Genomic DNA, 26,376 nt, shown 5'->3' on the forward strand with positions numbered 1-26,376 from the left:
AATAAATTATTAAATCATTTTTCATTAATTTAATCTTTTCAACAAGAGGAAAAACATATTTTGAACAAATGTAGTGAAGTTTAAAAGCGAAATGAGTTGATTTGTAATAATTTGAAAAATTCGAAGTAGATTTTAACAAATTTGAAAAAATTTTCCCCTTAAGCGAAAGACCTGCTTAAAAAACATGCCCGGTGCACCATTAAGGGCAGATAAGCGTAACTTTCATTGCATGGGTTTGTACGCACATATAACAAACATAAGCTTTCTGCTTGTATGATGCGTAGCGTTTAAGCTTTACTTGAATTTTAGGGTTTGCACAGCCTCGTTGTAATCATTCACATATTCTTCCGCTTATCGCTGCGAATAGCAAGACCGATCCTCTAAAAAAAACTGTTCCTCTTCGTAGAAACAGGAGGAATATATTTGAAGTACAGAAAAAGAGAATTGAGCAAAGCAAGAGGGAAATCGTTTTGTTTTTTGCATAATTAAAAACGAATCTTACTCCTTTCAGCACAGTTGAAGTTATCTGTCTTTAATCGATTCACTTACAGCTGGTAGTTTCCTTTTGCCCGTAACCCGTGCGGCAGTGCTAACTAAGGACTTCTACACCAAAATATCTTTACAATAAATTAGTTATCTTTGTATGTTATTCAAATATTTTGTTTATTGAATGTGTATATGTGCGTATATGTGTGTTTGTGATGTGATGGCGACCGTTCAATTGTGTGCGTCTTTTGTGGACAATGGGAATTTTAAAACCTCGAAAGCCTGTTAAATACCGCAAAACCAAAAATGCACGTGGTTACTTGGCCGAAAACTACTACCATAGTGCAAACACTTGAAACGAGTCATGTGTGCGGTAGGCAGAAAATATAAAAAAATGCATAAACAAAAAAACAAACTACGGCGATGACAATGATAAAAGGAGGAAAAAAGTAGCAGAGAGATAACAACTACGTTGATATGAACATACATATACAGACTTAAGTATAGAAGAAAGTATACAAACAGACAATAATAAGAACACAAACAAAACAGCATGCAATACAATACATGCTACAATACTTGAAATAGATGCGCGTAGTAAACGCGATTTTTATCAACTTCTTGCGTATGTACACGTGCACATATACAAACAAAAGCAATCAAAGATAACAGCAACAGCAAGACAATTACGATATGCTATAGGCATGTAATGTACGAATATGTGTGTGCATGCGAGCACAAACATTGATGCTTTCAAGCTGTGCTTTCTACAATATACATTTAACATGCATCAAATGGAGCAGAGTATTGGTTGAGATTATTGTTGTTTTCATTTTTGTGTTTTACTGTTATGCGCAGCAGCATAACAGAATGTTATGCTATGCACTAGTACCAAATGTCGTATTACGTATTACATCGTTGCGAAGTATAAAACTATAAAAGGCCGCAACGTTTCAGATGGAACATCACTAACATTTCGGACGCGCCAAACTTCTGGTGTCTTCTCCGGCACATTCACAATTAGATACCGGAGTTCTTTTGCCAATAAAAGGTGTGTTATTGCATGGTTTGTGTTTCTGATATTCTTACAAGAAAAGAGAGAAACGTAAGTTTTGTTTTAATGTTCGCTATCAATAAAACTTGGTGAGTGTTGAATGAATTTTAAAAAATTGAAAAAGAAATAAAAAATTGGAAAACCAAATATACATTAAAAAAGAACAGTGACCGAAATATATATTCAAGTAAAAATAATAAAAAAAAAAAAATTATAAATATCCAGGAGCAGATTTACATCTCCCGGCCCCAATACAAGTGCCTAACCGTTTAGTTATTCAGATGACGTTGGAAAGAAGTCTTGCCGCATTATAAGCAACATCTACCGGAAAAGAATAAATTTCTTGTTATTATTTAAAATTACAATTTGTGAGAACGAAAAACTCTTACAAGTACCTATTTTTCACTTGCTCCCCTAAAGGTTATAACAACTAACAGCAACTGTCGATATAAATTTACTTTGGCTATTACTCTTTGCGATACAATTTTGTTGTAATTTGTTACGGGTGTTTATATATTCGTGTTTGCATAGAGTAGAGCACGGTTTGCACTTTTACACGCCTCTTCAGGCCGTGGAGGTACGTCGGTTTTTTCCATTCCTTTTACAAAAACAATTCATTTGAATTAGAAGTACGTTTCGATTCCGGTTCAATTTGCGTTTGTCCGTCTGTCCGTGTGTATATCAGCTAGCTGGACTTGTCAAATTCACCAAAAATTGGCGCAGGGAACTAATCAATATACGTAATGATCGCAACGAATGTTTGTACACCATCACACGATGAGCTAGACATAAACATAAACTTAAATAGTATCAATCTGTTTAGAGAAAGGCCCACTGCAAAACTTACATGAAAGGGAACGGTTTTTGTACTGGCGAACTATAAGGGAAACATTCCCACCGTCAATATGTTTAAGAATATTATCAGACAGTAAATTAACTTGGGAAAGCTTGCCGGCAGAAGGCATGACGGAATTATTAAATATCGCCTGAAATATAGGATGTCTAAAATTCGTTCTCAGGTGCATAGAAATTTTTTATTTCCTTTTTATTCGAAACAAGTTCGTATAAATAAATAAGTACTTGTATGTTTACTTAAGCTACTTCAACCCGAGAAATATGAGAATATGTAGCTGTGTCTTTCCTAAAAACGTATTTATATGTGCTTGTGCGTGTGCGTGTGCGTGTGTTTATTTATATAGGTAAAAGTAAAGTTTAAATTAAACTGATGTGGGTGCAAAAGTACACACAACTGTTTTATTTCTTTTTTTTCATCAAGCATTACTAACATTTGTCTTTTCGTGTGGGGACCCCGAGGATACAGCATATATATTTTGACAAATGTGTACATGCACAGAGATAAATATGTACAGATGCTTAAAAAAGCGAATTCATTCGCGTTTTCAATATGAACTTCCAAAATAATATTAAAACTGATTAATTGCAATAGTTAAGCACTTTGTGTGTCTGTCATTATTATCAATTCCAAAGCAATCACGCTCTCCTACCAGCATAACCGGGGAATCAATTTGAATAAATTGCTTGTAATATATTTATTTATAAATAAATAAATAAAATCAATTTGGGGAATGAATAACGAAATTCAAATAATTACATAACGTTGAATTATCGATCCGTATAGTTTTTGTTGGAGGAGCTTGGGGGATAGACTAGATTTATCGTTTTCTTTCTACCTTACGCGAAGCCAAGCATCAAAGACAGCGCAAAAATTCCCATCATCATATGGCTTGATAATTATATTTCTTCCGGTGCAGACTCAAACGCTGACAGAGGTGCGGTTGCAACTACGTTCAGCACTGCAATGATTTAGTAACAAATCGAAACACGATAAATGGAAAAACGGACGGAACGGACGACTACATGAGCAAAAGGATCGGAGTAGGAAAGTTTTATTTACATCGAAAAGAATCTCCCTCTTGGTTCCGAAACGTGACCGATGGAGAAATGCTTAGTCGAAAGTATTAGAGATGAGAGAATGATAGAATTTTTGGTAAGGTTTCAAAGCCGACAAGAAAGTTCCTTGAGAGATCAGCAGAACCAATTTCTTTTAATCATTTTATCGTATTATTAGATATAATTTTTTTAAGCCGCGAAAACTTTTGCAGCAAAGAGGGTAAGATATCTAGAAGATAAAATGTTTACTATTGTTCCGAAGGATGCAATCTACAGAGAAATTTTAGCTCTCTCAGTTCTATTGACTTTGTAGTTGATAACACCATGAAAATCATGCAGATCAACGCGAAATTGAACAAGACGCGTATTGGGATATCTTCGCAGTCGTCTGAACTCTTTGACCTCTCCGCCTTTGCTTGGAAGAACCGAATTAAAATTCATTTAAGAATGTATTCGATTTGTGTCAATATTTGTTAAATTCTTTGGCATCTGTAGCAAAATAGTCTGCGAAATGATTATTGGCTAAAAAGTTAGCTAACTGTTCATTCCTTTGACGGAAATTGTCCACATGACGTCGCTACATTGTCAATACAAACAACATTGGCTTATTCCCAAAAAATAGATACAGATGTTTTTTGCAAATAATACGTCTCATGTGAAAGTAAAAGGTTAAATAAAGAAGGAAACGTTCCACGCCAACGTACAGAGCACGTCATTGCATAACTCTCGTACTACACGGGTGATATTTTCTTAGTGTAGCAGATGGATGCAAGCAAAGTAGTTTAGTTTCATGTTCATCATAGATTATCATCATTAACAAGCCCATTTTATATTGTGTTATGCTATGGAATCGTCAATAAATATTTTTCATAAATAGAGTAATAATTAACCCACATACATACATATGCTCTTGTGGATGTAAAGATATGATACGAGTTATATGGATAATATATACAAATGTGATTTACGATGAGCGCACAGCGTGTTTGCAGTTAATTAAAACAATGGCATATTTGTATAATTTCTTTTAATGAATTATATAATAATAAATTGCTTTTTAATTAAATTAAAAAAATAATTTTTATCATTATAAAAATATATCACTAATTAAATTTCAGAGTAATGAAAGAAAAATGCAAGTGTATTAAGTATGAATTTTTTGATCATCGTTCGGTAAACATACGGCCAGGATGACAATCAACAAGAATCCTCTAAATTGATCAGTTACCTCGAACAAATATTGCTATATTAACTGAAACCGGGGTTGTTGTCAGATGAAATACCAGAAAGGGGGCTACTCGCGTTGACAGTCTCAGTCTTGTTGATATTTCTACAAACAGGTTACTCTTCCTATAGTCTATTTCGCGGTGTAAATGTGAAAATTATAATCAAATTTAATTATAATTCCGAATATATTTACGTAATCTAGTTAAAGATGAATGTAGGCCAAATGTTGAGAAATGCCGAATTTCGTAGTATTTAATAATGCCTAGCTTTCGGACGAGAAATATTAAATGTGCTTATGGTTGCCTTTGTGTAGGAAACTTTGAATATGACGCGAAATCAATTTAAACAAATTCGAAATCGATGAAAATCCAATTAATTCGTTCGATTCGTTATGATTCGTTCGATGAGATCTCTGCTGTAGCGAGCAATTTTACGAGGACCTCACTTCACTTCATTTAACTCAGCAATTAAATGGTTCAACATTAGCTATTTTAATATGCAAATTGAAAGGAACTGAGGTACGGACACTCGTTCAAAGTACGTATACGTGTTATACGTGTTATACTATAACTTAAATGGTTTTAAATAAAGCTGATGCAACAGCTGGCTCGCTAGATTGGCGATTTATTGATGGGAGGATGATTGAGTTTGACTAATTGAAATTTTTAGTGCTTTACTGCGTCATTCACAATGTATTTGTTACCGACCTTCATTAAATTCCGCTTGTTTACCCACCATATTTAAAATTTGTGCTATGAAATATTTTTATATATATTTTATTGTCTACGGGAAATTCTCTCCGCTGCACTCTGCTAATTTAAGAGTCTAGTAAATTTTAGAGAAAGAGAAAAAGCATAGAGTATAATTTATGACCTCATTTTCTAAAAGAATAAAATTTTATAACAAAACAAAAAGAAAAAAGATTCTCTAAAACCCTATTATATTAACCTTGCAGTGATGTCAGCCAGACTTGCAAATAATTTAAGTTTTAAGGAATTAAACTTTTAATCTTAGTTGAACAACGCTCATGCAAGCAGTGCCGTAATATGTTTAGACAGTCAAACTAGAATCAAACATCACTGCAAAAGTATTCCTTTGAGGTTTGTTTTAAATGCCGTTTTTGCCACATTTTGCCACAGTCGCACATAATCAGTTGTTGATTGCAAAAAGGATTTTTCATAAATTTATATTTTTCTCCTCAAGTGTGAGTGTGCTCACACAGACGTATGCAATTGCTTTTAATTTATGCATACTATATATGTATAAGTTTGATCTTAGGTAAAGACACAGAAAGCCTTACATTCATCTTCAAAAGTTTGCATTCATTTCATTAAAATACGGCCTGAAATCAAATATAAAAATAATAAAGTAAAAATTGTTTAATTTATTTGCAAGCACTGCTACGCAGCGCTGCTTATCTCTTAACCTTCCGATGTAAAAACGCCGTTGTTGATCTATGCTTACGAATAACTAAAAAAATTGCAGAGCACGAGTTCGATTCGATTTTTTTAAAGAAGTTATAATTTAATGGCAAGATTTCATGCAAATTTTTACCTTTACACTGCATTACCGATATCAAGTCCATCACATTTGCATTTGTTTTTCGTAAAATTTTCATCTAAAATTTACAATTTTTATTGCATGCTCCTATACGTTAGTACACGTTCCACAAGTAAAACAATGTTTCCATGAAATAATTGAATTATTTGAAAAATACTCTCACGTGCTGGATTATAAATATCAATCAATCAATATACATTTTAATAGATTTAATAAACTAATACAAGCGAACGAAAGCGATTCAAATTTCAGGCATTCCTTACAGGTAGTTAAATGTCTTTATTCAAATATATCAACAACATTTAAGCAAAAGTTGTTCCATTTGTTTTATATTCACTATTAGTAGGATGTTTTGCGCTTAATTAAGTCATTTAGCAACAACAAATTAGCCTTAATCCGATATGGATATGTTAGGTTCGAGCTCAATTGTGTTCCAAAGGCTTGAAATGAGTTAACTTTCGTAAAGAATTTTTAATAAAGTTGGCTGCTACGGCTTCTGAATAAATTTGATTTAAGAGAAGAGCTTGTGGCCGTTCTTCAATAATCGCACGATTAGCATTTTATGGCTTAATTGTGCTTTTCAATATTTCGAAGAAAAACATCGACCAAAGCAATCACAAATATATTATTTTCGGATCCATACATTTGCACTGATACCGATATAAGTACCGAGCATTGCTTTTCTTCCATAATGTGCTATCAATAGCATTGTGAGACTGAATGTGCCTTCAAATATTTAAAACTAATGGAAGAGAACTCTTTATTAATCACTGCACATTGAGTAAAGCAAATTTAACGAAAAAAAGAGAATTTGAGAAGTAAACTTTTCAGTCAATGACTCAATGAGCTCGAAAGAGTTTTAGAACTTCTGTCGTCAAACGTTTTTACGTTTTCACATTTGTAAAAAATAATTTTCGAAAATTTGAAAAGTACATAATGACGAAGTAGGAAATACATAAATCTACGCATATATTTCAAAAAAAAAAAAAGAAAGGAAAAAGGTAATAGCTGTCGTTATATTAATGTTGTTGTTGTTGTTTATAGAATTGCTTTTTTCGTTTTTCTGATGCGAAATCCTATTAAAATATTGATGGCTATGCTATGTTCTTTATTTAACAGCCACCAGGACGTATGAATGTTTCCAATTAGTTAAAGTGTTAAGTGAAAAAAAAGCGTAAACCATCGTGTTTTTAATATGCAAGTCGTGTGCATAGGTTTTTGTTTACTGTTTTTTTAGCACTCCATGGGTTAGGTGTGAAATCAATAATGCCTTCTGACCATATACACATAAATGAAATTGAATTTTTACTTCTGCATACAGATGTACATGTACATCGAGGTGCGATGATATTACGCTTCCCGTTACACACTCACTTACTGTTATTTAATTAAATACGTTGCATTATTAATAAAGTGCATTATTTATGAAATACCTGTGAGTTTATAAACAGACGCGTTCACGATTACTTTTAATGCCCACTACAACTATTACGTTGAAATCAGTAATGGTAATAGCAGAGGTATGCATTTAATTTCAAAATTATTCAAAATATCTTTTGAGTGTAATTTTATAAATGAATTTTTAATACAAACAAGTGTAAATGTTTGTATTAATTTCATTCAACAGAAATACATGAAAACACCCATCCACACACGCACCCACATTTGATATCAAATGCATTTACAGCAATTTGTAGTAAATGAGTGGTGTTCCTACATTCAGTATTTTCCTTCATGCACTTGAATAAATAATTGCATATATATATATATATATGTGTGTGTGTGTGTATGCGTTTGTGTGTGCAGCCGCATGGATAGCAATTCGGAAACTTTGTGCAAAACGCTGAAATGTTTTTTAAAACAAAAGTGAACAAACATTAGAGGCGTTATGTGCATACTTAAATATGTTACTTGCGCTCGTGTGTAAACACACACGACATATACGTACATATATATATATATATGTATATATATCCATCATATCTATGCATGTGTACAAATAGAAGGAAATATAAAAAACTTATAGCGTGTAATTAAGCAAATTGCTTAAATACATGTATGACAATATTATCGTTTTTATACCGTTGACGTTTTCGGCTTTTTTACGGTTAGCACAAAAAGCTCATCCCATAGTTTGAAAAAATACAATAAAATAAATTTCATGATATTTCTATTGGTTTTTTAAAATGAATAAATACAAATTTTTTGCGTTATTGCATTTCAATCAAGTCAAAACGCCACAGTTCATTACACTAAGCTATGCGATACGCTACGCGACGGCGAACGTTACGTAAATTTCGCAATTTTATCTTAAATTTTATTTATTTACTCTTACCTACTACTACTGTCGATTATAACCAAATTGTAATACGAAAACAAAAAAAACAAAAAATTGCTCATGCACTGCGTATATGAAGTCACTAGTGTAGAGCACATAACATTCTTCTCTCATAGTTCTCTCATAGATTCATGATAAAGTGGCGCGTATTGTCGTAACATATTGCAGATTGCGCAAGTATTCTTACTAATGTTTTAGACACGATCTATTCTGAACTTTTTGACTGCTGCTAAGAGCTTTAACAGACAAGTTGTTTAGAATCTGGCTTAAGTTTCCAATTGTCATGTCATCATTGTCATCGTTGCTTGTCAAGCATTGCGCAATTAACGGTGCTAGAAAATATGTTATTTGAGTAGCCAGCGGCAGAGTTGCACTAGTATTTGGTTTTACTACTGGAATAATTGAAACTGAAATCAGATGATTGTGAATATCTGCTTGTTCCAGGACTTTGTAAGCTTTCTCGACTTTCATGGGAAATAATTTTTTTTTTTTTTTGACTAATGATACGATAAACTTAATAAATTCATGTAATTTTCTGGTCGTCTCTATATAAGCAAGTAGAAGAATTCGTCGTCCATTAACATTTATGACAGCTGCGACACAATACCAATGTCCAAACAATTAAAACTCTCTAAAATTGTAATCAAGGTCATAAAAAAATATTTATACTTTTTATCATTCGGGTGCAATATCCGTAATGGTATTTTCGTTTCGTTTTTACTTAAGTGATTTGCTTCACGACTTTAATAATCAACTCGTATGAAGTTCATATTAAATATTATCGCAAGCGTTTGTTATTGTTAGCCAAATAAGTTTTGCTGTTTAAAGTTAAAGCGGATCTCTCAATGTGCAGGAATAACAAAAAAAAAAAAAAAAAAGGAAAAGGAAAAAAGGAAAACAAAATGACGGTAATATTATCAACTTCAATATCCTGTACTTGTAATTGAGGGCTTATGATTAGAGGCTGTTGGTTTACACAATGCTAGACTGTAAATGAATGCTAATTTCCTAGATATACACAAGCGTACGAACATAAAGCCTTTTGGCTATGTTTCTGCTAACTAAGAATGCATTTTAGTAGAACTGTTTTTAAATGTTGCTTGCTTTCCCGTTGTAGATATATGCATATAATATATACATATAATAGTGCATAAGTGTACGTATTGGTTTAGGTGCAAGGCTGCACGTAATAAATACTTAGATGTGCGTGCATTCTTTACTTTATTAACAAAAGATTAAAAATGCTATGATGAGGCGAAGAGATGATGCCGATGATTAAGATGAAAAGCAAAATTTGCCAGCAAAGCATAGAAAATCTTCGTATCAGCAGCAAACCGTACGACACAAAGCAAGATAAAATAAACACAATGCGAACGTGCATTTCACACAAACACCTGAAAGCTTAACGAACAATGGCAATTGTATTCATTCCATCAGAAGCCTGAACTTTCATTATTTATTTTATATTTTCTTGTTTTCTTATTAAATCATTTTACTTACCGAAGAATAAAGTGAAACGAACGTGTATTTTCGTTAAACGAAAATACATCAATTTTATGCATTAAACTTTTGTTAACTGTAAACTGAACGTTTAATGTAAACCTATTTGCGTGCATTAATTTTATTGTTATCGTTAGTTTTCCTCTCTTTTTTTTTTCTTCTTTTTTAAGTTTAGAATTTTTCTTCTACATTTCAAATAAATGCTTTTGCATGAGCTCGAGAAAAATGAATGAAAGCTGAAGTTTGCATATAAATTTGATTTTATGAGCAGATTGCAAATGCAAGCAGTCTTCGAAAACAGTTCGTTATTAAATTAAGCGAGAACATATTATATATGTCTTTACGACTAACCTTCAATCTCAACTTTTATTTCTCCAACTTAAAAGCTTCGGAAAATATAAATTTTTGTTGCTTTTTCTAAACAAGCACACAACACATGCATCGTTGCGATAAGGTTGAACGAACATTAAAAGTGATTTTGAATTCGTGCAAACGAGACGCGAACAAAGAACATGAAGAGTCAAATTGGCTTTCGCCGCGTCTTTGGCTTTTATTCAACCTCATCGCACTCATTTTTTTGGTTCAACTTCTTACGCCCATGATATTGGACCATTTTCCTCGTCCGTCTTTCCTATCCTTCAATCCGAATTGAAAAATTTAATTACGTGATGTCCATTGCATCGACGTATTGTTACGTTACCGATTTATTATTATTTCCTTAAGAAAGGACCTAAAAATGGCAAAGCATTCTTTCAAATGCTTTCTTTTTCTTTTGGGAAATTTCTGGGACATGGTCCAGTAGAACTTTTGTGTCGTCAGCTGGTCTCCTGAAAATGCCGTTATTGAGTGAAAGACGTTGATGTATTTTCAGATTTTTGTATTTTTTGGATAAAGTATTCCGAGATAAAAATAAATGTATCTTGTACAGATAGGGACTTCTATAGCTCACAGTTAATGTCAATACGTTTTCTGACTTTTCTTTATTTAACTTTTTTTTGTTACAGAATCTAAACTGCTCTCTCTGCTCGTTTCGACTGCTGCTGCGTTTAATTTTGATTGCTTGCATAATTATTCGAATATTTGGACTTTTGAAAAATGTCGATTTCAGATTTCCGTAAGAAGAAATTATTATTCTTATTCAACGTGTTCTTTGGTGAGTGAGAAACTTAATATTCTTGATAGTTCAAAGTAATTTTAAGCGCTTCGATTTACGGCGTTTGCTTTAACATTGAAGACATTTTCGCGAGAAATTTTAAAAGGCGTGTAAGAGCATAAACCAACAAACGTAAACAATTACTGCATATAATAAAAAGACGGATGTTTACTACCAATTTAGAAAGGAGTGAAAACAATCTTCTGATCTGGGACAGACTTATTAAACTCTTTTTGTTTAAGATTTAGAAGCCTTGAGAATCCAAAGCAGTTAATTACGTCTACATATAAACGTACTGGCTGCGGTATAGAATTCCGACCTTTCTTTTACGCTTATCCAATTTCATCGTCGTATTTCTTTACATTTATTGCTCAATACTTAACGAGAAGTAATACTAAATATTCTAGAAGACTATTCTTTGGCTTGAAAACATAACTACAAAAAGTGAACGTAGTCTGATTCCTAAGAAATCAACCAAAAGAAATGAAATTGAAATAATATTTTTTTGATTATTTATATAACAGATTCTAAGAGAATTATTATGCCTCCGGTCTATGAGTTAATGACACAGATTTTGTATTCAACGCGAGGCATTCCAAATTTACTAAAAGCTAAGGTCCTTTAATTTGTTGACCAAGTCAATTACGGAGCAATAAAAATATACATATTATGTATATAACTAAACGTGCATGTCATGGCATGTCGGCTCATAAATATGAGCAGAAAGGATTTTCTGCAAGTTACGAACATTTTCATCGTCATGGCACAATGACAGCCAAACTTTGTTTTTTTCCATTTTTAGAAAAATATTACATTACACGAATGTGAGGTAAATAGAGAAGGTTTTCTATTTCCATTCTGCTTGCATAAATAAATGAATAATAATTATTTTATGTCAATGAACGTTAAGTAATCGTGAGCGAAAGAACGATCGAGAACAGATAAACAGACTTTAAAATATATGCATATATATATATATATATATATATATATATGAAATAAATAAATAAATAATAATAATGATAACGACAATAATGTTTCTGTTGAAACTCAAACAAAACAACAATTCGGGCGTTCTTCCGCTTTTAAAATGCAGCGAAATTGTCCGCAAATATTTACTCGCAGCTAGAAGAGCAACAACAGCTGTTGACAGTTCATAAAGTCCATAAAAACAAATAAACGATTCATGTGATGGGAATGTGTGCCTATTTACAGCTATTTTATGTATGAACACGAGCAAGCAGCACACAAATAATGGAAAAATAAAAAAAGAAAATATTTTTTGATTTTCTAATTTTTCATTTTTTCCCATCTCTTTCACTCTTCATCTATCGCTTTCCCTTTTGCATCTGAACCCTTGTAATTTTTGTTCCTTTTTTTCTTGCCGTCTATTTTTAAACAACTCTATATGCAACAATTTTGGCATATGGAACGGATACTGTGTTTGGATATGTGGCAAAATACTGCAAAACATAAACAAAAATATTTACATAACATGATATGTTCGGGCACGTGTGGACGGTTTTTTATTTGGTTTTTATTTATTTATTTTTTTTTTTTGCTCTTTTTTTTGGTTATCAAACCAGATGTGAACCAAAGCGGTGAAATTGACGTTAAGGATTTCGAATTGGCCATCGAGGTAAGCTTGTTTATTTTTCGTTTTCTCTCGCTTTCTCCTCCCACCCTTTCTCGGCGAAGGACGACACAAATCATTTTAAATTTAAAGAAGAGGAAAATCTACCCGCCCATCTGCTTATATTATGCATGCTTTTTATCCAACTACGTTTCATTTTAATGGATGTCCTATGCAAATAAAGACACTTGTTTGTCAGTTGCAACAACGACAACTGTTAGCATAAAGTTTTAATGTAAAAAAATGTGTTTTCCTTTTCTGTTTTCATTTTTATGCTTTTCCGTTGCGCTTTCTTTCAAACAGCGTGTCTGTCAACTCCGTGGTTGGGCGAAAGGTACGCCAAAGAACCAAGAAACTCATTCTGTCATGTTGGAAATCTGGGAAGGTTTGCGTTCGCAAGCTGACAAAGATAATGACGGTCAGGTATGTACGTTGGACAATTTCTTATTTACACACTCTTACATTTTAAAATTCAACAAAGAAAAGCAAAAGTAATTCCACTCTGTAAGAAAAACACAAATAAGAAATAAAGACTCAAGTATACAAATCGCTCTTATTTATTAGAACGCGGACGAGAGAAGGAGTTACTTTCGCATTCAATTGCAAGGAAACAAAAAAATAAGTGACAAGAAAATGTTCATCGGTCATCCTACTTATATTATATATAGTATAGTATTTTACATCGGTCCTCAAAAAATTCAAGCATTCGTAAACATTTAAAGTAACTCTTCCGATTCTATCGATAAATTGCATTCCAATTATAATGCACAACGTACATGTACTACTCCTTACATTTCACTGAGCATAAAAATATTTTTTCTTATTCCAAATTTTTTCCTCCATTCGGTCTGTGTACGTGCACTTGTTAACAATCGTATGAAAAACATGTTATCGCCTTCTCTGTATTTTACCTATCCGTCTGCGTAGTGGTAATAGATGTGCATATGAGTGTCAAGTGAAATTTGTTTGTACACACATTCCTTATTTCAATATATCCATACGAATAAACATATGCGTTGAGTGTAAATTATTCGTTGACGTTGGAAGAACGCAGTGGTGATTAAGGAAACAATACGCTTCAGGACAGTTCTTTAATATGCAGTACCGATCTAAGTGCGATTTATTGAATTCTTGCTCAACATTGCACGACAAGCAAGCCACTGGAGATGATTTTCTTATGGACTCACTGCCATGATGCCTCCACAACTATGCAATGAAATGGGGGACCGTTGAAAAGGTTCTACACTAAGGCTCAACAATAGCATGGAGGGTACGAAACGAAATTGTATCACAAGCTCATAATGTTCTCGCTACTTTATCATCAGTAAATCAATTTCTTTTAGTTAGGATTGGGGCTTTTCTGTCAAATAATTGTGAACAACTTTACTTCAACAACAATACTTTTTTGACTTTTCTCTTAGGAGAGCCAATGTAGCCGCGTGAAGTGGCTTACTTGGGCCTAACCTCTCCTTTTCCTATTGCACAACAGCGTGGTTCGTGCTGTTACAACTATACACGTGAATTATGCGAATATGACTTAACGTCCTGAACCTGATGTAGTCCCTTGTGTGACTCGCATAAAAGAATTCATTACAATTTTCTATATCAATGAATTTATTGATTTATTGATATACATGTAGACACTTTGAAACCCAATTTTTTAATGTAATTCTGTAATTACGCACATAATAAGAGCAAATCGTACAAGAACATGGAATTTTAACGTAGCAAACAATACTTAAAATCAATGAGAAAAAAAGAAAGAGAGAAAAAAAGTAAATGATTAATTATATGACTTTAAAAGGGCGCCAAATTGCGTGTAACTTAATATTGAATTCATTGTTGCTCAATTTATAATACTTGCTGTACATTGGATATATATATATATTATCGGCTTAATGTTGAAGTGTTAAGGAAATTTCCATAAAACAGCATTTCGATCCCAAAGGGCTTTCACTTTTTAGAATTTAATTACTGATTACTTTTCGGCAGGTTGTTCTTCTTTCTTTTCGCAGTCGTCGTTGCACGTGTGTGCGCATACCGTACTACTGCTGATGATAATAATGTTATGCCTTCTCCAATAAATGAGTACATGTTGTTGTGGTTTGGTCAGCTTAATAGATACATTGCAGAATAGTACATGATGTGATAGAATTTGTCAACACCTTTTGGCCAGGGGCCAAAATGTATTTAAGAAATATGTCAGGTTTATTGTAAAGTTGTTTTAGCGGCACTTTGAAAGGCACGACTGCAGGCTGGCAATGATTTAAAGACCCGTTACTTGCATAGAGAGATAAATAGGTTTTAAGTTTTCTTTTCACAAAATTTAAATGCCTTCTATTAGTGCCTTTCATTAAGATTGACTTTTCCCTTAGCGCACTTGCAAGTGCACCTTGTAATGCCTGCACCTTTAAGTAGAATTAAATTTACTTTTTCTTCTTTCTGTCTCGGCCTTTATTGTCTAATCAATGCAGTAAGCAAATGTTTTCTTGACAACGTGAACGCGGTCAAATGCAATCTTTTTGCTTTTTTTTTTTTTTTTGCTCAGGACGAGAAAGATTAGGAAGAGTAGTGCCAAAAAGATTTATAAGCCCACAAGAACTATTTTGTTTATTTTATTCTGTTTTTTTATTTATTTACTTTTTTTGTAATTATACTCGAGAGTCCGTGAGCAGAATTATTTACATTTTAGTAGACTATGTTCCTTCCACACCTTAGTGGCCGGCAATTGCTGATGTTAACTGTGAAATGATCATAAAGTATGCCATGGCCCCAGCAATATGCAGCAACTAATGCTCAATTTGTGGTTTGGCAGGGACGAACTAAACGCTCAGAGGCATAGGGAGCAAATGAAAAAAAAAATGAAAACAAAACAAAAAAAAGGCAAAAGGAATTAAATCGAAATTCTTGGCTGCTGCTGTGACCTTGTATTGTTTTGATAATGAAAATATTTGGCAATAAAATAAGAGCATAAATTAAATTAGCACAATGAAAGCAATAGCCTGCATTGGGGCCATAAAATATTTGAAAAATCTCCGACTGCTTTCCATCTTAAATAACGAATTGCTCGTAGAAAGTATCTCTTCAAAACCGTTGACTATTTTAGGTATCTGTGGAGGAATGGTGCAATATGTGGGATGCTTACGCCAAGGATCCGAGCACTGTAATGGACTGGCAAAATAAATACATGAATTTTATGTTCGATTTGGAGGATGCATCCAATGACGGTGGTATTGATGCCTCCGAGTTCGCTCTAGTTTGCTCTAGTTATGGCCTAGAGAAGAAGGAATGCGAGCTGGCGTTTAAGAAAATGGCGCGCAGTCAAGATGAGGTCACCCGTGAGCAATTTGCCAGCTTATGGGAAGAGTATTTCTCCTCCGAAGATCCATGTGCACCGGGAAATTTTATTTTTGGCAAAACCTCATTTTAACGTCCTTAAGAAGCGTGTACAAGAATCGAAGGAGCAAGGTTTTTAAGCAATCTCATTGAAGAATTGAAACTCTCAGAGTTCTGTAGAATTATTGAATAACTCAAATAGGAAAAATAGAAAACAAAATGAAAATCAAAATAATGAAAAACTCAAGAAAATCATATAAGTTGAGAAAAGCAAAAGAAATTCCTAAAAATTATATTTTAAAGTAAGTGTGTTTGTCTTTATATAGTGCATAAGAAATTTGTTTTAAATCAAAGCACGGCAAAAGTGATTGTAATCAATTGGTGGACTTTCATTTCTATATCAACTGTTGTTTGAATATAAGTGAAAGTAGGGATATAAAGTGTACCCAAAGTAGTGTTCGTTTTTGGTAATTTTCTTATATATAAACTCTTTAACATTTATATGTATATCTATGTAATGAAGATCAGGACTTTACTAAAACTTACAAAAAGAGAAAACAACTAAAAGCCAATCAAAGATATTTATTAAATGTTAACTATATAGTTATGTATGCAAAAATATGTCAATTTTGAATTAACAACAATTAAAATCTACCATCGAGGAGCATAACAATGCAACTCGAATTACGTGACAACAAGTTTTAAGTCGCATTTGAAAACTGTTACGCAACATGATACAACATGTTTAAAAATAGCGACTTGACTTGTTACGCGTCTTGGTTAACGAAATAATATAGAAATTCCTGTGTTTTATTTATGACGAGCTAAAATAATCGGATCATCTTGCTTTGAACTTTGGACAACCAATACTTGGACACGGATTATTAGAAATCCTTTAACATACCTCACGACGAACCGCAGGGGCAAACAAAATTGAGTAAAGTGAGTTGAGTAAAATTCTGAGGAATTCTTGAATGCTCTTACTACCACCTTACTATGTCAGACAAGAACGTCTGCCTCATAAATGTATGCGGCAGACAGCGTCGCATCCGTTTGACCACCAGCTAAAATGCACATGTCGCTCATCCACCGCCTTCCCTTGAAAAAGTAACGTGCTCGATACCCCTTCGATTGTCGCGAAAGAAAGTCTTTAAATACTTCTTTGCTATTTTCATTGCCAGATGTCGGCCATTGTAATTAATAGCTTACCGTTATCGCCAGGTCATTACGCAATTTATTCTGATTCAGCCTACTATTGTAGCAAGCATTTGTCAGCATTCAGCCGTTAACGTGGAAAGATGACTCCACAACCCCTCTAAGCTATAGTGTAATTTAATGCAATCTGCTCTGCAACAGTCACATCCGTGGTGGAACTATGCCGAATTAATATTTGAGCAAATATCTAGAATCCAACAATCTATTTATAGGACATCAAAGCTTTGCTGAAGTTAGTGCAGGTTTGCAAATATTAAATCTTTCATTAACAATGTTGTTGTTGTAAACGAAAATGTATATTGTATATACATTTGTCATGATTTGAAAAAGTTAATCATGATTACTTGTAATGCGCTGATCCGCTTGTAATGGCGGGTAAGTAGCGCTTGATCCGAGCCCAAAGAGCACACTTTAAATACTGTCAAGGTTACTTGTTATTAAAGTATTCATCAAGATTGCGTCAAGGTTGCATCAAGGTTAAAACAAAACATGAATTCAAATGATCTTTCGATGCAATAACAAGACGAAACTATTGAAAAACTTATCTGCACTCCCATTAATTTCTTAAAATAATCAATAAACAACTTAACATGTTCTTCCATCATTTTAACCAACACTTTGAAGCACATTGCCGATGTATATGTTCGCTCTTCTTATAGCACACTGTACAGTAAATTTTATGATTCTTTCAACATTTATTATCAAAACCTGGTGACATTTTAATTGCACAAAGTTAAATGCCGCACCCCCACAAGCACTTATATTAACCAAAATGCATAAAGGATCCACGTACTTTTAACTACATGATAAAGCGAAGAACAATAACAAAAGTTCTTCACAAACCAAAACTCTCTATCGCCATCTAAGGACAATCACAAGACATTAATAATACAATGTAAGGCGAAGTAAGTTAAGGTAAAGCAATGCAAACGTAATTAAAAAAGTAGGAGGAAAGAGAAAAATACTGCAATGACCGCTTTGGCCGTCGTCCCCACTTAAGCACATTCTTGGTACACCAAGCGACGGCTGAGTGGATAGAAAAAGTTCACTTTTCGATTTGAGATAAATACCGCTTGTATACGTAAGCAGGCGTAAAACTGTGTGTGTTTTGTTGACTTTGTTGTAGCAAATTAACCGAAAGGTGATACACGTTTGTTCGACTACCTTTGATTGAAAGATTGAAATAAAGACTTTATCAAAGATCAAACGGAATGCAAACAAAAGCAATTCATGTCCGTAGGTGCGGTTTTACTCTTGCGGCTCCCCTGGCTCTCGGCTGCTTTCACATTGGAACAGAAGTGAATTTCGATTTGTTTTACTAATTCCTAACTTCTGCCTGCGAACACGGTTATATTTCTTGTGCAGTCCTTGAGAAAGAAAAAATTTGTTTTGTTGTTTACGTGGTTCTTCTTTACCATCTACTCTGGCATTGACGGTGTCGATCATAAAGAATTTAATAATAGATAAACAATAACGAAAAATTTCTACAATTTCATTTGATTTGTTTTAATAATTCATACAGAAATTATTCCAACTTCGTTCAGAATGGTTAGAAAAATAACTGCGAACTCATCCATCGATCTCTCACCGAATTACAACACCAAAAGAGAGGAAGGAGAGAAAAGGAGAGTCCAGAATTGCTCGTTTAGTCGTACGGTGACATAGAACTCATTATTTTATTTCATAATGAAATTGATGGACACCCTTTGACGACCACAAACCCCAGACGTGTTCAAGCATCTAACTACACAATTCAATCTCCCAATTTCTCAAAGCTGGCGTGTCGATGTCCAAAATATTCTTACCGCTTTTCAGGGTAACTGAATTAATTGGATTGCAGTTTCAGTTTCTCCAATACCGAACTCTATAAGGAATTGAATATTTTGGTGTAATAACAAAAGGTGGTTTTTAAATGCACAGTGAGACGTGAAATGGCGTACATAATAAATAGTTTAAAAAATGTTTGTTACCAAATTTCAACGATTTCTTTATATAAACCTTATTTTAAAATGAATGAAAACTTTGTATATGTAAGCAAAAGGGGGTTTTCAACGAACAGCTTTTCCCAGCTATATTTTAAGAAAATAAATATGTTGGCCGCAAATATAAACAAAGCTCATGAGAGCAAATGATTGAAAACATATAGAATAATGATAAATTTTGAAAAAGTATATATATGAAGCGTCAATTAAACAAAAAAATTAAAAAGTTTTGAATTAAAAAATATATATACGATTAAAATAGAAGTTTATGACACTCAAGTTCTTCTTGAAATTTTATTTCACAAAAATAAGTGAAAGCTTTAGCCACACTCATTTTATATATCTAATTTCTATTATGCTCTGTTTACATTCTACAAATTACGATATTAATTTTTTTGACGCTGACGCAATGTTAAAAAACGAGCAGAAGATGTTACGAGATATTTATTGTTATTGTCCGAGATTGTTAAAATTAAATAAAAAGAAAAACTTTTGTGTATTTGCTCAGAATCGCAACAGGGGACTCTGTTACTCATTCTTAGCATTCATAGCAAATTGTTTCTCATTTTGCCGCGCTTTTCATGGCGAAATAAATCAGCTGAGTAGTAGCTGTTCATTCCTCTTCCACTAATTTCGTAGCGTGCTTCTTTCTACAAAGTTTTATTAAAATTAATTTAGAATTTCATCGTTTTCTTTAATTAAAACAATATATAATGATATTCAGTATGTAATAGTGCATATTGATTGAAAACTCATGCTAACGAAACGCTCATTGCATTAACAAACCATAAAATATTTGTTAGATTTTGATTAATCTTGGCGGTAAGAAAATGTTCGGAGTCTTTTGGTTTCAATGCTTTCTTCTCCGTTTCAAAAGCGCCACAAACTAAGAAATTGAAAAAAAATTATTTTAAAAACAGAGAGTAGGCGGTCGAGTGAGGATATAGTCGAGAATTATCATTGAGAGAATTTGCGGCTACAACTAAGGACATAAATAAATTTGTTAGTGTTAAAAGAATGTGTAATTATTCTTTCGTTTCCATATTCTGCATTAAAAAAATTTTAAAAATTCGCGGGGTATAATTAACTAATTAGCGTCGTGTAGAGAGTGTTATGTGGTTAAAGAGGTAAATTGCATTTAAATATTGGAATAATTCAAGACATTTCGATATTCAAGAAATCAATTCAAGATGCCTTATGGAACTGTAGTTAAATGTAAGTCGATCTATTTTTGCTTATTACTCCAAATTCGATTTTTCATAGTTAAATAATAATTAGACCATTATTGAATAACTGTGTAAGAAAATTATTTGACAATGCGAGAACTCTTTCTTTATTCTCATTTGTTTAAATGAAAACGTGGAAACTAAACTTTATCTGATCAGAAAAATATCGTTCACATTACAGAATTGGAGTTGGTATATAAATTTGAATATTAAGAAAGGTGTATGTATGAATTCATGTGCTTGAAAGATGAAATAATTCCTATCATACTTTGATTCTAAGGTGAGTAGAACTCCTCCTAACTGTTTCCGAATATCTTCGCTCCTACAGCAATTAAACAAAAAAAATTAAAAAGTTTCAATAAAAAATATATATATATACGATTAAAATAGAAGTTTGTAACCCTGAAGTTCTTCTTGAAATTTTATTTCACAATAGAAATGAAAACTTTAGCCACACTCATTTTATATATCTAATTTCAATTATGCTCTACATTCTACAAATTACGATATTAATTGTCTTGACGCTGACGCAATGTTAAAAAACGAGTGGAAGGTGTTACGAGATATTTATTGTTTTTGTCCGAGATTGTTCAAATTAAAGAAAAAGAGAAAAGCTTTTGCGTATTTGCTCAGAATCTCAACAGGGGACTCTGTTACTCATTCTTAGCATTCATAGCAAATTGTTTCTCATTTTGCCGCGCTCTTCATGGCGAAATAAATCAGCTAAGTAGTAGCTGTTCATTCCTCTTCCACTAATTTCGTAGCGTGCTTCTTTCTACAAGTTTTATTAAAATTATTTTAGAATTTCATCGTTTTCTTTAATTAAAACAATATATAATAATAGCATATTCAGTATGTAATAGTGCATATTGATTGAGAACTCATCTTAACCAAACACTCATTGCATTAACAAACCATAAAATATTTGTTAGATTTTGATTAATCTTGTCGGTAAGAAAACGTGCGGAGTTGTTTGGTTTCAATGCTTTCTTCTTCGTTTCAAAGGCGCCACAAACTAAGAAACTGAACAAAAATTATTTTAAAAATAGAGGGTAGGCGGTCAAGTGAGGAGATAGTCGAGATTTATCATTGAGAGAATTTGCGGCTACAGCTAAGGGCATAAATAAAGTTGTTAGTGTTAAAAGAATGTGTAATTATTCTTTCGTTTCCATATTCTGTATAAAAACAAATTTGAAAAATTCGCGAAGTGTAATTAACTGATTAGCGTCGTGTAGAGAGTGTTATGTGGTTAAAGAGGTAAATTGCATTGAAATATTGGAATAATTCAAGACATTTCGATATTCAAGAAGTCAACTCAAGATGCCATATGGAAACTGTAGTTAAATGTAAGTCGACCTTTTTTTGCTTATTGTTTCAAATTCGATTTTTCATAATTAAATAATAATTAGATCATTATTGAATAACTTTGTAAGAAATATATTTGAGTTAGAGAGCTCTCCGCTCAAAACTTTCATTTATTTTCATTTGCGCAAATAAAAGCGTGCAAACCAAGCGTTAGGGTTCCAATTTTGCTAAGCCGAACTGTCGGCTACAAACCAGTTAATAAACTTCTGATAATTGAATATTGTCTGCGTAAAGGCCTCTTCATTGCGAACGAGAAAGTCTTGTCTGAGAGAGGCCAAGGCTTCTTCTTTGTTTGTTTTTTCTTTTTTAGCATTAAATCAAAAGCCAAGTCGAAGTTAGGGATCTTAATTTATTTATTTATTTTATCAATGATCAGTTAAATAAATTAGGTGAGATTGTTGCCCTTACAAAACTATGACACACGGCTACTTAAAAATAAGAAATAATGAAAGATAAAGAAGACGATTAGTGAGTATATTATATGATACAAATTAGAGTTGATAATAAATAAATAAACGGCTTATATAAGAATTTTTCTCTCTGAATACGAAATCTTACAAAAAGTTCGTTACGTATATAAAAACATTCAAATGTAAATGCGTAAATGCGTAATAATGTTGAGTTTTTTATTTTACTTTTATTATTACATGTAAGTTTTTTCTAAAACAAGTCTTCTTAAAAATAACGAATTGAATACTTTGTCATCGACTTACTCTAGGAAAGAAATTTGATTATTTATAATAAAAAACACATACACTTTATTACATATTGGGAGTATAAGGTGTTACCATTTATTCCATGCGCAAGGAGAATGTGATCTCATCTATCTAAGCTTTTGGAAGTTAGCTTAAGCGAGAGCTAATGAACCCTTAACTACATAACATAGCGTACTATTTAACGAACACTTTTTGTCATTGCTTTGAAAATGACTTTAATTTCATCCCTTATCCATTCTTGCCAATTATCCTGAAAATATTAGTTAATTTACATTTAATCGAAAAGATTTTTTTTTGTTTTGGAAGAAATTTCAAATTAATTTTTTTTTTCGGGTAATAAATAGTTTGGAGAGCGCTTAGGTGCAAATGAGAACGTTAGTGCCGTTAAAAGAAATTCTTGTAAATGAAAAAAAAAAAAACAAGAAGACAAATACTGTTAATTTACGTGACGAAATAACGTATGATTTAATGTTAACAAACACCTTTCAACTGGCTGTTAATTACAATACAATACAAATCTTTTGTTAGGAGTGTTGTGTTAAAACACAATTCAAATCGTAAATCAACTGCTAATAGGTTAATGGAAAGTTGCCGCTAATTGGTTGGTTGTTGTATATAATTTATTTTATTATTTTGGGCTTTTTTTTCTTGTGCACACATTGTTCGTCGTCATCCATCCCGTCCGATAGCGATAGTCTAAAATTTAGCCAACATCATACTTCATTGTGAACAGTTCACGTTTGATTTGTCGAAAATCTTCTATTGCGTGTTCTTTCGACTTTCTAATCGTTATTATGTAAATTATCTTGATATTCATCATATTCATCATCATTTTCGTTTTGTTCTTCCTCTTCTTCGTCTTGATCATAATCACTTGCGTTATTGCTTTCAGGACCCGTAACATCGGGTAAATAATCTTTATGGACCGGAGTTGATATAACCGGTTCCTAGACATTCAAGAAATATCAAAGAAAATAATCAAGTGTTAGTAAAGATATTATACAACACAACCGTTCTAAAGAAAAGCTTTGCTACATACAGGTTCGCCAAAGATATTTAAAATTTTTATTCGTGTTAGAAATGCTAGGACAGCCCGTATACCAAATATTGTTTCTATATTCAATTTTCTACCCTTAAAACATGCTAACCTTTGGAGGTCGCCAGCCACAGCCCGGTAAAGGCAGACCATCGGAACCTAAAGGACATGGAGCGTCTAAACCTGGGACACCTTGTTCGCCTTTATCGCCTCTATCGCCCTTGCGGCCTCGTTTGCCGGGTGGCCCTGCATCGCCGCGAGAACCCTTCTCACCTCTAGGTCCCTCTTGGCCGGGAATGCCGTCCGTACCCTTGCATACCGTTATAAATGCATAGGAATTCCAAATCGACATAAAACAAAAGTGCAGCATATGTTATAGTAAAAAGTTAGTAAGCCAACCAAAGTCATAGTACAGAGAGTGTTGTAGAGAAAACAGAGAACGAGAAGAGAAAACAACAAATTTTTATGAGACCTTATTTAATAAACATGCATTACTTGAAACAAAGCGTCTAAAAGAAATTCTTGTTTCTATTTCTTAAACTTACCGGCAACCCCGGATCACCCCGCTCCCCTTTCTGCCCGGTTTCGCCTTGAGCACCCTTTCAATAGAAATTTATTACATTTTGTTAAATTCATGTAAAGTTAGTTTTCTTACCTTCATGCCATCTAAGCCAGGCGGTCCCTTATTATAAGAACAAATTAAATGAAATAAAGAGAAAAAAAAAAGTCCAAGCAAATTATAAAAGTAAATAAATAATAGCTTAAGAATAAAAGAAAAACAAAAATTTCGAAAAAAATGGTATTTTTAAAGTTAGTAAAACGAGTTAGTTAAAGCAAGGCAAGCAAAATAGTAAAAATTACTCAACCAAGGAAATTAAACAAATTAAAAAACAACTTTTAAATAAATAAAAAGCATTTCGAGGAATGTCCTGAGACGTGTCTTTTTCCTTAAAAGATATTGGAATTCATTCTTTTTTAAATTTGCTACGAGTTTTGAGTGATTAGCCGCACTCTAAATGTTAATCGTTATTTGTTGCAAAAGGAAGAACTTCCTAGTATTAAGCTTACTAGTATAAAGGTTCAATCTTTTGCTTCAAGTTGAATTGAGTAGAACCAATTATTTAATGGCCGGGCCTCCTGTCGAGTTGTTAAGCAGAGAAGTCTCTGCATTTTTGGTTTATATTCTCTACAAGACTCGAGCTATTGAAATTTTCTTCATTTTATACGGCCATAATCGACCATAACAGATCGCCTATCATCATTCCGTTCCCATTATTTTTACAAAGACAAAGCAGTGTGAAAAATCTTTCTGAAGGATAATTAGCGGTTTCTTTTAAGCACTATTTGGGAGAATTTGGTGATCGTTAAAAAACACCTTAAAAACATTGAACAACATAGATCCAACTTTTTCTCTCGAGTGCAGAAAGAATGGGTTTCGCATATTATCAGAAAGAAGGATGTTATTAAGAACGGACACAGTTGCGTTATTAGTTCATAATCGCGTTAAAAGAAAATTAGGAACTGGATATTTATCTTCACCCGAATTTCTACTGCCTCCAGTAGATATATAGCAAACCCACTTATCAATATATAAATTGTGCGGTTAAAATCGCTGTGCCATCCTTTGTAGTAAGTTGTCGACAAAATTGTGACGTGTGGTGACTGTGCTTTGATAGATTCACACAAGTACTTCCGTTTAAGATTCCAGCTCTGCGATCGGGTATTGTATAATGCACATGAATGTATGCCTATTATGCATATATATATTCGGTCGGTCGTTGACCATTTGCTAGGCGAAATAGTTAATCCGTTACCTGAATTATGCAAACCACAAACTCTTTGTCAATTGTTAGCTTTCTCAGTAATCGTATGATTTTAATTTTACACAAAATATTTTTGCTGATCTGAAGAAAGCCTCTGGCCTCGTATCTACAATATGACAGCGATTGTCGAAATTGTATTCCGATTTTCCAGAAATTTGTTGCGTTTTCCGGCTATTGTATGCATATCTAAATTGAGCTCCGCTTTCCTATTGAATATTTGAAATATTCATAAATGAATTTTAGGAATTAAGACGAACGGATTAAATGAATTCAATAGACCCCCCCCGCGATGGTACGTGTATGAAAAATCGAAAGCAACGAAAGTTTTGCATACAATTACGTATCAATCATACGACATGTTGCGTACTGCATCAAAACGTTCAATGCGACGTTAAAAAGAATTTATTCAGCACGTAGGCCTAGAGTTTTAATTGGCGAGTGACGGTTACACTGACATACTTTGCTTAGTCATTAGTCCTTGATGAGATGATGATAAAAATCCCGTGTTTCAATTTTCTACGCATTTCGTCTTTTAAGCTCAACTTTAAGTTCATTGAAATTTCACTTAGCCCCGCATCATAGTAAAAAAGAAGAAGCATATCATAATTAACATTTTCATTGTTCATTTTCGTAAAAAAACTCGTTATTTTATTAGATAAAAATGCACAAGAACGACAAGAATGAAAGAAGAAATAAAAAGAAAGAGAGAAAAGATAGCATTTAAACTATATTTCAAATGAAATGATTATCATTGGTAAAGAGGGCATGTAATGAACTCTCGTTTGCATATACAACAAATTAATGAAATACATTTT

General features: G+C 33.0%; 2 protein-coding genes across 9 annotated transcripts in view; one reads left to right on the forward strand and one right to left on the reverse strand.

Annotated features, from left to right (window-relative positions):
* The first annotated feature begins 1,452 nt into the window (after positions 1–1,452).
* Positions 1,453–16,418, forward strand: LOC119635005 (calexcitin-2). Of its 2 annotated transcripts, none has more exons than XM_038029498.1 (5): positions 1,453–1,537; positions 11,081–11,229; positions 12,816–12,868; positions 13,166–13,285; positions 15,969–16,418. In XM_038029498.1, exons 2-5 carry the CDS (start codon positions 11,172–11,174, stop codon positions 16,290–16,292), a joined length of 555 nt encoding a protein of 184 aa, XP_037885426.1. In that variant the 5' UTR covers positions 1,453–1,537; positions 11,081–11,171; the 3' UTR covers positions 16,293–16,418. The 2 variants fall into 2 exon arrangements, with proteins under 2 accessions (XP_037885426.1, XP_037885428.1); XM_038029500.1 differs by having other exon boundaries at positions 1,529–1,591.
* A 6,154-nt stretch (positions 16,419–22,572) lies between these two features.
* Positions 22,573–26,376, reverse strand: part of LOC119635114 (collagen alpha chain CG42342) — a 127,517-nt gene continuing 123,713 nt past the window's right edge. For 6 of the 7 annotated variants that reach the window (XM_038029701.1, XM_038029700.1, XM_038029699.1 and 3 more), the window contains 4 exons: positions 24,394–24,420; positions 24,284–24,337; positions 23,851–24,048; positions 22,573–23,649 (listed from right to left, as the gene is read on the reverse strand). In XM_038029701.1, the coding sequence (XP_037885629.1) occupies positions 23,485–23,649; positions 23,851–24,048; positions 24,284–24,337; positions 24,394–24,420 (444 nt within the window). In that variant the 3' untranslated portion in view covers positions 22,573–23,484. The remainder of the gene's footprint in view (positions 23,650–23,850; positions 24,049–24,283; positions 24,338–24,393; positions 24,421–26,376) is intronic. The other variant, XR_005247021.1, reaches the window with a different exon arrangement.

This window comes from Glossina fuscipes, unplaced genomic scaffold (assembly GCF_014805625.2).
Source record: "Glossina fuscipes isolate IAEA_lab_2018 unplaced genomic scaffold, Yale_Gfus_2 3, whole genome shotgun sequence".
Lineage (NCBI taxonomy): Eukaryota > Metazoa > Arthropoda > Insecta > Diptera > Glossinidae > Glossina > Glossina fuscipes.

Coding starts and splice junctions, on each gene's coding strand:
- LOC119635005 (XM_038029498.1), top strand. CDS start 11,172: ATGTCGATTTCAGATTTCCGTAAGAAGAAATTATTATTCTTATTCAAC. Junction 11,230..12,815: donor CTTATTCAACGTGTTCTTTG/GTGAGTGAGAAA, acceptor TTATCAAACCAG/ATGTGAACCAAAGCGGTGAA. Junction 12,869..13,165: donor ATTTCGAATTGGCCATCGAG/GTAAGCTTGTTT, acceptor TCTTTCAAACAG/CGTGTCTGTCAACTCCGTGG.